The sequence below is a fragment of the Montipora capricornis genome, chromosome 8 (assembly GCF_036669925.1).
Source record: "Montipora capricornis isolate CH-2021 chromosome 8, ASM3666992v2, whole genome shotgun sequence".
In the NCBI taxonomy this organism is placed as follows: domain Eukaryota; kingdom Metazoa; phylum Cnidaria; class Anthozoa; order Scleractinia; family Acroporidae; genus Montipora; species Montipora capricornis.
In genome coordinates this window covers 14,133,477-14,145,976 of record NC_090890.1, presented here as the reverse complement: position 1 = coordinate 14,145,976, position 12,500 = coordinate 14,133,477, and the positions used below count along the sequence as shown (strand labels likewise).

The window sequence follows — 12,500 nt, the reverse complement described above, 5'->3', positions numbered from 1 at the left end:
CCTTGTAAGGCAAACAACAAAACTCTAAACAATTTGTCTTCAATTCATCTTTGGATTTCATTACCCGGCAGTCTCCAAGAAGTTACCGATTGTTTACTCGGAGCATTGACATATATTATTACAAATGAAGAATGCTTCTGCTTGTGATTACTGCAGGCCCATATGGGAGGGTTTGTTAATTTTGTTTAAATTTCTCTTTCACAGTTAAACTAACTTGATCAGAACACTGGCCAATAGCCCATTAGGCTTCGCCTCATGGGCTATTGACCCGTAGCCCACAAGGGCTACGGGTCTAATTGTTAACTATACTATACTATACTATACTATACTATACTGTACTGTACGGTACTGTACTGTACTGTACTATATACTGTACTATACTACGGGTCAATAGCCCATTCGGCGTCACCTCATTGGGTCTAATTGTTAACTATACTATACTATACTATACTATACTATACTGTACTGTACGGTACTGTACTGTACTATATACTGTACTATACTATACTATACTATACTATATACTATAATATACTATACTATATATTAAGCTATTTTTTCAAAAAGAGATGGCACTCTATGTTTTATCACAAAAGCTTGGAATTGCCCTACTTGTCTTTAAGGGGGACATAAAAAACATGTCAAAGTAATGGAGGATAAGGCTTGCCAAGCATTGAACCCCCCACCCCCTTTTCTCCATGCTTTCTGCAAGCCCAGTCTTTCTCAAAGGCGTTTATATAATAGAAGAACTAGAAACTTTAAAACTGGAAAGCTCAAAAGAGCATTCTGGAGAAAATACACTCATGACAGACGAGAAGACATTCGCCATTGACTAGTTGAGAAAATGCGCATGACCTAATTGTCATAATTGTAGTTATCTGAGCGCTTTGTGGTTTTCTTTCAGATTTTGGCATGCATTTGAGTCATGGAAAATTCAGAAAGAATGGAGGTTGTGGCTATATTTTGAAACCAGCATCATTAAGAAACAGAGGTATGGATCAAAGGTTCTCAAAAATCGGATGAAAATTTACAACATCTTGCTTACCACTGGACATATTTCTTGACAGAGAAGTCGCAATATCACCCAAGGATAACGGAGAGCCCCAAGCTTGGAAAATCTTGTTATTTTACGATAGAGGTACGGTGTGATATGGACGTAATTGAAGCACCAAGTAGCGGTAAGGGGAAAAAAAAAACAGAGTTGTTACCAGTTTGTCGTGGATTGTCATGGATTTTACAAAATTTGTAGCCGTTTAATGTATCCTGGGCTACGTGAGGTCGCTGTGCTTCTTTTATTTTTTTCTTTTCGTTTAAATTGTAAATGGGTGCTTGCCAGTCTAATGCATATAGGGTTCTTTGACGGCTAAACACATCATAATTAATTGTGTCATATTTTACTGTCCTTATGCAATAATGTTACTTAGAGAAGCCTTTTGTTCAGCAGTTCATTAGTTTTGTTGGTAGTATGAAATAAAGTAAGCTAATCAACTGATCAAAAGTTTGTGGTGATTTTCCATTATTACATTCGAATTAGCTTTAGTTTTCTCAAGCTGCTATGTAAAATTATAGTGGCTTCAAAATTTAATTTGTTCATTTTGCTGTAGAGTGTTTTCACTCACGTGTTCAGTAACCTTGTTTTTCCACGGAAACAAAAGAAAACGTTTGTATGATAAAAGAGCTCAGTTCCCGAAGGATTTGTTGGGGACACCAACATGGCTGCCGTGAAAATAGTCTATACTGTACTTTAATGATTAGTAGATATGATGACTTCCAGAGTTTGATTGGTGATGTATAGAAGAAAACTGCTTAGCAGTAAGTGGCAAAGATGTGTAACTGCATGTTAACGATATAAGTTAAACGTGGCTTTCATCTTTGCTCATTCTACGAGGTCGTGCTAGGTTCCCACTTAACCTTTTACTAATTTCTGGTGCTATATCAGTCGTCAGTCAGTTTCTGTGCACGCTCAGTCCATTCGACTTGTTTTCTTTCCAATAATAATTCCGAACGTGATGATCAAGATACGTTTCCTTCTAGCAGACGTCTCTTTTCTTTTTGCAATCACTGGGCTGACAAGTACTGGAAAGGAGACCTGTGCTATGGGTCGAAACTCACTTTAGCCAACCGCCGTCCACAACCTTGGATGGGACTCTTCAAACTGCATGGCCCATGATGTTTGCTGACTGTGACTTGAGCCCGCTGTGTCCTGCGCATTCCTTTTACAGTAATTCAGCTGTTGTTACGTACGCCTACACAACATGAAGTATCACGTGCTTCAGCGAACGTAAAAAGAAAAGAGACCCCTTCTAGCAGGGAACAAGATTAGTAACCAGAACGTAAATCACACCTTCTCTGAATGAAACAATTTCAAGTGAACTTGAATTATATTTCAGGTTTTATCAGGGCAGTGTTTACATGCAGATGAAGATTCACAGCTTCCAATTCGTGTTGATGTTGAGACAGTTGGTGTACCACATGACTGCATTACTTTGAGTACTGAGGTTAGTCAGCTATAACTTCATGAATGATTCAGTCGGAACTCAAGAATTGCAGTGTATCGCTCTGTGATAATTTTTACTATTTGCAATAAGCGAAGAAGAATGCTTCTAAATTCAGATATGTATGTTTGTGCCGTATGTAGCAAATTGGAACTTGTTACAAAGATTTCATTCGTTGAAGTACAAGCACCACATAAGGGTGCTTTGGCAATCTTGAGGTGGTCGAATGTTGTATCTTGTTGGTGCTGTTTTGAGCTTCCCCAAGCAACAGCAAAATGTAATATGGACAAATTCAGACAGCCTGTAAAGAGTCCTTTGTTTCTCTCTGGCCTTGAAAATAACAACGTGGGTCACACGTTCACAGATTGGCCGAGATATCTTTTTTTTTTTATCACATTGATCAAAATTGGGTTCAGTTTATGATGTCATCACTTGGCTAATTTGCATATTTGAAAAACTTGATTATCTATGAAACAAAAAGAGATATTTTTAAAATGGTAAACAGTATTCTTCTCGCACAGACTACATGTTCATGTCTTAAAATGGTTTAAATAGGAAATATGCGAATTTCACCATAGTAAGACTTAAGCGGTATTAGATTTTATTGTAACCTCCCCATTTAGGGACAATTATAAAGTTGTAGTGGCAAGCTTGTATAAATAGTTTTCCTTACTTGATCAACCGACCGACCAACCTACTGACCTACCTACCCACCCACCCACTCACTCACTCACTCACTCAATCAGCCACTCAGCCACTCACTCACTCACTCACTCAGCCACTCAGCCACTCACTTATGGACGGTACCCTTTAAGTACAGACATAAAAGCTTCGATCTTTAGTTACTCGCTTAGATTACAGCATAAAACAGTCAATCCTCTATTAAAGGAAGCATTTCATCACGCAAAAAGTCACAGCCAATTTTTTGATATATTAAATAATGACGAAACTATACGAATGCACTCTACAAGCAATACATCAAGCCAACTACACATCAAGAATGCTCGTTCCTCCATAAAGAAACAGCTTAAAAAGGACTATACATTCGAAATTGGCTGAAGGCTCGCAACAATTTCCGAAGGCTCTAGAGAGAAATTTACACACAAAGAAGTCAAATTCGACTACCAATTGGAAGACTATCTCAAAACTATCATAAACCCAGCACATAGAATAAGTATGACAAAATTGCATCTGGTGATTCATAGCTTGCGAATACAGACTGGGAAATACGAAAATAGAGGTGCACCAATCCCAGTAATGGACGAACGTGTCTAGTCTGCAATAGAGGCTATATAGAAGACGAGCGGCACTTCTTGATGTATTGCCAAGGGTACGATAACATTAGAAATGAGCTCCATTTTCTCCTTTCAACACACGATGTTGTTTTCAAAAGCCTTAATGATGAGGATAAGATACGGTATTTACTTACCCTAGAAAACGAAACCACTTCAAAGATAGTAGGTAAATACACATATTTTATGTTTCAGAAGAGAAAAGACATCCTAAATGCAAAATAATTAAAGAAATAATTTTATACCAATTGTATTACAAGTACTTGTATGATCTTTTAGTTAATAAGTTATTCTAGTAGATATCATCACCTTTATCGTATCGAGACCGATACCTCCCTTTGGAGAGTAAGGCGCAATAAAGATTTACTGTTTACAGTTTTACTCAGTCACTCATTCACTCAGCCACTCACTCACTCACTCAGCCACTCAGCCACTCAGCCAGTAAGAGTGCGGGGAAGGGGAAAGCAGTTTTTGAAAAATGAAACCTTTTTGTTCTGATTTCCTAATGATTTTGCTTGTCACTTTTTGTAGCCTACTATTGAGAAGTTAAACCCTCAATTTGAGAATGCCAAGCAACTCTTTAAAATCATCATGCCTGAACTTGTAAGTGTATAGAAGTCTTGCTTCATATTTTGAATGCTTTTTGCACTGGAACTTTCACAAAAAAATTAAAATGTATGGTGAATCATGAAAGTCAGCTAAAGGATTGTCAAGAATTGCCCTTTTCCAGTCACGTAATGACATTAGCTAGCTATGCCAAGACTAAAACCACTCAAAAATAACGAGATACTTGTAAGTTTAGGAAAATATCTGGGGGTGACTTCGCTCAAAATCACCAAGTTTCAGTCACCAACAGCAGTCCTTCTTAGGACTACCGTCTCGTGTGAAAAAATTCCATCAATGTTGACCATGTCTTCAAAATGAACATTAATTTTTCAAAATGTAATATTTTTCAATCCTTTCAATCCATATCGCCACAGAAGACAATCAATAGCCTCAGTGCAGCCACAGTCATGAGTAAACAAACTACAGTATCACGATTAGAGTCCCTTAAAATTTTTACCGAGACCTTGCTTGAAATGACATTTTATTGTATTGTGTACAGTGACAATCACGTAAACACCCAATATTCAGAATTTTGATTGACACTCATCTGAATTACTCTCAGTATCAACTGTTGTGATTGAATTACTTTGTGATCTTCTTTTCTTTCAGTGTCTCGTTTACTTCAAAGTTTACTTGTTATGTAGAAACAAAACAAGGCTTATAAGATTACTCCTACAAGAAGTAATTTCACTGGACAGCCTGAGATCAGGTTGGTGGTTTGGAGTTTTTGCCAACTGAACATTTAGTATCGGTTAAGCAGTTGCTAGATAGGGCGAGTCTCAATTGAGTGTCGTAAAAACCAAAACCAAAGTAATTGCGTTGGCCAATCAAAAAGAACGGAGACAATCCAGTAGACCAATCAACACGTAGCCGACACAAAGCACGGGAAAATGTGCACGAGCGAGCCACGATTGGTTTTGGCTTCACATCTTCACTGCTTAACCGATTGGTTGAAAATGTGGCGCGAGAACTTTAAACCAATCACTGAGTGAAGTAATGCAAAATCAGTGCGATTCGCAGATTACTTTCGACACTCAATTGAAAACCACTCTAGCTGCTAAACTAATGCATGTTTTGTTCTGTGAATTCTTTGAAAATGCATTCAATCTTATATCCGATTCGGTCAATTAACCAGAATTATAATGTTGTCCCTACATACTCAACAATTACAAAGTTAATTAAATATCTTCGTAGGTCCATACCGTAATGCTGCCTAGTACCCTTCCTTCTTTTATGTTGTAACGCATAAATTAGAACTACCTAGCTGTTTGCCAAGTGGCTTACAATTTTAGATTGTTCAAAACAAAGAAATAGGAAGAACATTAGCTAACAAAATTTGGTAGGTATTTTCACAACATATATTTATTGTACTAGTCTCGGCATGATTTTCCTTATTACTGTTTTGCTTTCCCATAAAACACTTATTTTGCATTCTCAAGTGAACTTAAGAGGAAATGTCCCCTAAAACCGACCGAAAATAAAAAAGGTTGGCACATAATGAAAAAAAAAAAAATCTTCATATTTCATACAAAGACAGCCTATCATACTGTAAGAAACGTGGTGGGATTTTTTTCTTGAAAGATTTATTTTAATTCCCGAAAATGACGAAATTCTGTTCGGCCTCCGCGATCAGAGAAAACTCCACTATTTTAGCGTAAGATGCTATATTCAAATCAATCCCCATTTTCAGTTTGCATCGCTTTTAACCTCACATTTGTGCCCAGAAACTTCTTTAATACGTGTCAACGAGTAATTCGAGCCTAAACATTCACTTCTGTGTCGAAACAGAAATTCAGGGAAAGCCGTGAAAAATTAGCAAAAATTTGCGTGGTCGAAATTCCCGGCTCGGTGCATTTTTTCAGAAGGAAATATCCATTCCCGGTAAAATAGCAAATCGCCCGAAATTTTTAGATTTATTTAGTAGAAACGTTGGTCTTAATCCGGATATACAAATTAGTGCCGAGTCACAGCACAATCCGTCAACTTGTGTAAATGGTGTCACGGAAGTCAAGGCGTGACTTCTGCCACTTCTTTTCAGTTGCTCAAGATATCTTTCGTTTTTTAATTACTGGCGTATTATGAATGCGATCGCAAGATTTAAAGGGCTTTTTGCACTTGAACTGACACGTAGAAAACATATTTGCGTGTATATTTAATTTAAAGTGAGGAATGAAGAGCGACTTATCATTATCAATTTCACAGTAATCCTGCGCTTGTTTTTCATAGCATCAAACCTAAAAATAAATTATGTGCGAAATGAAGTAAACAAACTTTACGTGGTGGTTGTGGTAAAATAAATTCTGATTTCAACCTTTTAAGGTTGAAATCAGAATTTATTAAAAACCTTAAAGGGGCTAGGTCACGCTATTTTAGGTAATTTTGTTTAACTTTGTTAATTATGAGCTCTAAACGTCAAATTGGCAGAGCAAGAGTCTTTCATTTGCAAAATCACGGCCACATAACAACTGAGAATGATTTTCCAGCTGTGTAAATGACATTTTGATATAGACTGATATAAATTTGAAAAAAGGTGGGCCGACGTTTTTCAAATTTACCAAAATTCAGTCCATTTCAATCCTCTCCAGTTTTGTCCATCCATGTCCCTTCTTGGCTTCCCTGTGTTTTGTTAGAGTTCTTCTAAAGTTTTGAACAGTTATTTTGATATTTTAGTTAATTCTATGACCATTTGATCAGTGCTGAAATTGCCTAAAATTGCGTGACCAAGCCCCTTTAAGGATGTCACGCAACGATTTGGACGTAATAAACCCCAGTCAGGATATCCTATTGTAGACAAAAAATTGAGCCATAATATTTTAAACTGTTTTCCTTACTGTTTCTCGAGTTAAGTTAGTTCTGAATACACGAAAGTAGATATTCGATTAAGTTCAACTTTGAAAAAGAAATAAAATCGTCAGCGCGTAAAGAACCGTGACAAACAGATGCAATAACGAGGACGAGAACGGCCAAAGGGAAGTTTGGGAAAAAAGTTGTCAAAAAGTGTCACTAACTATATTGCACGCACAACATAAAACGTTCAAAGAGAGCAGTCATAAGACTGCTCAGAACAAAATGCTATCCCATTAATCCAGGCGATGTTAGTTTTTGGCAATTTTAAGGATTTTAAACCCCACCAAATCGCAAGTATGAAAGTCCAATGTCGCGTTTTTTAAACTAGTATACAGAACTGCGTATTGTAAAAACAATTAGCAAATGTTATCTTGAAATTCCTTATCATACATTGCATTGTGAAATAATACAGAATCACGGGCAGCAAAGAAACGAAAACTTGACCAGAACTTTGAAAAGAAAATGTCGAATTCTGGTTTGGATATAATTTACTTAATCCAATACATACTACTTTAATCATAGCTGCTTACAAGTACACTTATCACTGAGCATTTTTAATTTTTCGATGTACGGTTTCCGGCGCCTAACTTTGATGTCGTCAACAGCGATACCAAAGTGACAACACTTCTCTCTTAGGAGTGGGATTGCAAGGGTATTTAGTTTCCCTTTAGAGGACAGTTCGCAAAGGTTGAAAGAGTCAAACACAATCGGGTGCCTTGGTGTGAGATCGTCAACCACTTGGGTAATCATGGTATCAATGTCAGCCTTATATCTAGCAGCTTCCATCACCTCGATTTCAGCTTCTTTGTCAGGGAGATTTTTCTTTGACGCAAGACGTGAAAAGAATCCTCCTATTTGATTGGCTGTCAGGAAGTCGTCACTGTGGAACATCCTGGTACCATTGATATCTTTTGCATGCATCATAGATCGAGCCACTGATGCCGGATCAGCTTTTTGCCCTATCATCTCTCCGAGTTTGAACTTTTTGGTAAGATATGACCGTTGTGAACCTAGTACGTCGAGGTCCAGTTACCTTCAGCGCCCAGCCGATATCCAGATTTCGTGCACTGGCGTGTTTGGTAGGGACACTTATGACGGGTACCATAGTGGCTCCTTGTCCTTCCAGTTATTCTGCATATTGGACAGCAGCTTTGTCGTATAAGGTTTCATGCTCAAGGGTATATTGGTGCTTACCACAGTCCAAGTGACGAAGCATTGAGGAATGCATAATGAAGCTTTTTATACATCCGTCCTCCGGACAAGCAAAAAGGCTAGTCGAAGCATCTTCCCCTCCCGAGTCTGTGGATTATTTTTCATCCCCTGAGGGCTTCGCGGAAGCAGTTGCTCGCCCTTTTATCGATGAAAAATTACTTCGGTGTACTTGGGCTACCACAAGGGCCGGTAAAGCGCGTAAACCTTGTACAGAAGACTTCTGTTGATACACGATCTTACCCGGACCGATTCCGTACGCCCTCCACAGGCGAATCCCCTCCGCTGAATACTCTATGTTGTATAAAAGGCTTACACTATCTATCTTGAATGCTGGAATTTCCACGCTTGTAAACAGTTCACAAAGCGTGAACAGCAGCTGAAATCCAGCATGCCAACCTTGACAACCGTCTACCATCGGCAAGACACTGCCGGCTGCTATCACTTCGGGCACGTCATTATTAGCTCAAGCAAATTAGGCCAAAACACGCGAATCCCCTCAGCTGAATACTCTATGTTGGATAAAAGGCTTACATTATCTATCTTGAATGCTGGAGTTTCCATACTTGTAAACGTTTCACAAAGCGTGACATTAAGGGAAGGTACTCCACCGAAAGATACCACGGCTTTGAACATCTGTTCTGGTGTCTCGATGTCATTTCCTGAGTTTAGGAAGACTCTACATTTTAGGAAGACTTGATGGTCGCTGCCTTGCGGCCACACGCACCCTTTCCTCCCTGTGGATCTGAAAAGTCAAGCCTCTTGAATACGATGCCCTCCTTTTGGCCTAATTTGCTATAATGACGTGCCCGCAGTGATAGCAGCCGGCATTGTCTTGCCGATAGTAGACAGTTGTCAAGCTTGGCATGATGGATTTCAGCTGCTGGATCACGTCTGCCATTACTGCGAGCACGGCATTGCTATCCTGACTGAAGGCCTTAATAATATGGCAGAATGTCAGCATCTGTATTTCGTCATTTACTATCGTAAACGGAACACTGATATGCCAAGGAATTCCTCGTTTTCCAAGCCAGTCTGTCTGGCTCTCGCGGTACTTCTGAGGCAAATACTTCATGGCCCAGTCCTGGATGACAAGGACAGAGGATTCGTTTAGTGATTCCAGGAAGTCAATCCTTGCTGAATGTTGGTGGATTGAGCGTAAAATATGTGCCTTCCACGATATTATTTGAGCTTTTGCCTGTTTTACTAAGAAACGCATTTCTTCACAATCGTCATCTGATAAATTGCTTTCATTTTTAACGAGTGTGTTGTCTATTTCATCCATTGTTAATGCTAACAACTCGAAGGGATCGCAGCAGTCGTCATAGCTGTGTTTGCAGTCATCATAAAAAGCAGGACCTTTGCAATCACTCAATGCAAACAACCTGCAATGATCTGCCACAGTTGAACCCTCACAAACATGCACCTGCAATTAAAAACAAGGCTTCTCAGTTCTCTTACTGTTTAAGGATTAAAAAACCGAAAATGAACTTATCCATGCTCTATTATTAAATTAAATCAATGGATAGAACAAAACCCAGGAATGTTTCATCATCAACCTGCGTTTTTTTTTTTAATTCACTTCTTTTATTGTTTTTGTTTTGTATTGTTTTCGTTTTTTTCATTGATTCAAAGCTACAAGTTTCTATATGCCAGAAAAGTATGATAAAAAGTTTGCATGCTTCACCAGCAACACATTTTGGTCAACAGGAACCTCTAATTTTTGAGAACTTGGGGTGGATATAAGTTAAGCTTTTGAAGCAGCGTATAAATGTAAACCACTGCTCGTGATAGCATCTCCGTTTACAGCGGTTTCTCCCATGGGGTTTGCAGCTGTGATCTTACTGGACTTATGTCTCTTGCTGCTAAATAGGTGTTTAGAGTGTCTAGAGAGGGCTTCTTTTCGTCTACTCTCAACAAAACTTCTTCATCTTCACTTGACATATCACTAAGGAGGTACAAATTTTGACCCGGGGTAAGAGGAGTACTCTGAGGAACAGGACCCTAAGAGGGAAATGATATTTTTTTTCTTGAAAGCTATATGATCCACCTATTTGTTTTCGAAGGAAGTTATTCATTTCCATAGGATCCTTTCGCGCTTTTTGCCATGATGTATTTAAGGTGCCTCCCTAGAGTATTTGTGAATACCGTGACTACAGGAAAGAAACCTAATTCATTTCTCTTGAAGGTTTCCCTGTAGAGATTTACCAGTATGGGTCCCGATATAATATGTCTTATTTTTTGGGTGTTACTTTTTAGATTATGGACTTTGCCATGGCAACATCACATATAATTACAGGCAGATATACTCCTATTTTTCGTCTAAAATACTTAATATTTATAATTTTCTTCGGCGAATTTTCTTGTTCTTTGCCACATTATGGAAATGATATTGCCTGACATTTTGAAGCGGTAAAAAGTCAAGGTCGCTGAGACGCTTTTGCCAATATTCTGTAATGTGTCTTTTCCTTTACTATATTCAGACAGATTTTAACAAATGTAGGGTAGTTGATAGGAACTGTATGTGGTTAGAATTGAGCCAATTTAAAACAAATTTTACCCAAGGGAATGCGAGAAAATTAGCAGTTAATTTTACAGATTTGGTCACAGATTTATGCGCCATACCAGTGCCCAGCTTGCACGCAGCCATAAAACTCTAGGGAGCCTCCTTAATTGAATTTTTTTGGTCTTTGGCCTTATACACGTCACCATTCCTTTGGCCCCAGTCATTCCAATTAAAAAATAAAATCCTTCAAATCCACCAAAAGCCACACACACTTTCCCAAGACATGGCCAAAGTATGCGCAGGAAACTCACAAAATTAGGATCTCTTGACCAAAAGTACAGACTCACCAAAGACATTTCTGCAAACTGTGTGTGAGACTTTCTTTTGTTACGCTTGAAGGCGTTGCTATGCTAGTCTCACCAAGTAAGCTAGCTGCAAGCATCTCTCTGCAATCTCTACAAATACCTACAGATAAGATGACACATAATTATTCAGTAAGGCACACACCATCCTATGTAGATCTGTGTTGTAAATTTTTACATTCACTATGAGAACGTTTGTCGGATTTCCAACAGTGCACAAAATGGTTCCATAACATTGCAAACTCTGCCTCAGAAGTCATCTCCTGTTGATCGACCCCAGAGCATCTCTTAACCACTCAGTGACAGCTCTAGTCATAGCAATGAATTTGCCAATTACAATCCGGATGAGTGAAAATATATGTTAGACTTGCAACTTCTGATTCCGATTGTATTCACACGCACAGCTTACGGAGCGCACGCGGCTTAACTTCGGAGTAAAGTAAAGTAAAGTAAAGTAACCATATTTAACGTCGATAACTCGTAACAGTAATTCAACTGGCAAACCTGAGGTCGACGGTGCGCTCATTTTACTCCCCCCTCTCCATCAGTGCTCCGTTGTACGAGAGTTTAAAGCTACTTAGCTACACGGAAAGGAAAGAAGTCGAAACAAGGATACGAGCTCCGGGAGTCGAACTCAGGACCTCTTGCACTAAGGTCGCGCACTAACCGACTGTGCCATCCTTGCTCCTAACACAATTGATTACATACCAGATCCTGCGGGAACAAAGACCCCTGTGTAACAGAGAATTTCCTTGGACTCCTTCTTGCCAGTACCACGAGCAGCCTTCCTTTTGTTGGTATGCTTAGCAAGCCCAGCTGGAACACGACATCGATTTGCTCCCCTTCGCCAACCAATTCCCAAGCTAGAGCGATGCGTTGGACAGACTGTCCATGCAGAAATTTTACTTGGAAAGGGAAACGTGGAAGCACAAGCGAGAATAAGTTCAACCTCGGAGGAAATATCACTTATTCCAACACTCCTTACATATTCGCCAATACCTCTGTCACACGATGATAGGGGCACGGTATCACCACTGGGATATCGCTTTTTATAATCGCAAATACCTCCAGCTAACTTAAAGAAAGAACATTTACTTTCCATGACGAAAGGACAGCTATTGAAAGGACAGCAATAGCTGTCCTGGCAGTCGCTTCAAGAAACGTAACAGGAGAAGTTATCTGG

General features: G+C 39.0%; 1 protein-coding gene and 1 long non-coding RNA gene across 3 annotated transcripts in view; one reads left to right on the top strand and one right to left on the bottom strand.

The window, feature by feature from the left end:
* The window catches only part of LOC138060238 (1-phosphatidylinositol 4,5-bisphosphate phosphodiesterase zeta-1-like), a 76,916-nt gene that overhangs the window by 59,707 nt on the left and 4,709 nt on the right, over window positions 1-12,500 (top strand). The window contains exons 25-29 of one of the 2 annotated variants that reach the window (XM_068905975.1): window positions 905-991; window positions 1,068-1,138; window positions 2,391-2,498; window positions 4,319-4,390; window positions 5,003-5,102. In XM_068905975.1, coding sequence (XP_068762076.1) covers window positions 905-991; window positions 1,068-1,138; window positions 2,391-2,498; window positions 4,319-4,390; window positions 5,003-5,102 — 438 coding nt within the window. The remainder of the gene's footprint in view (window positions 1-904; window positions 992-1,067; window positions 1,139-2,390; window positions 2,499-4,318; window positions 4,391-5,002; window positions 5,103-12,500) is intronic. The other variant, XM_068905976.1, reaches the window with a different exon arrangement.
* Window positions 10,298-12,150, bottom strand: LOC138060528 (uncharacterized). The gene is made up of 3 exons (XR_011134373.1): window positions 12,026-12,150; window positions 11,303-11,420; window positions 10,298-10,453 (listed from the first exon to the last, which is right to left on the bottom strand). It is a non-coding gene; the product is annotated as an uncharacterized lncRNA (long non-coding RNA).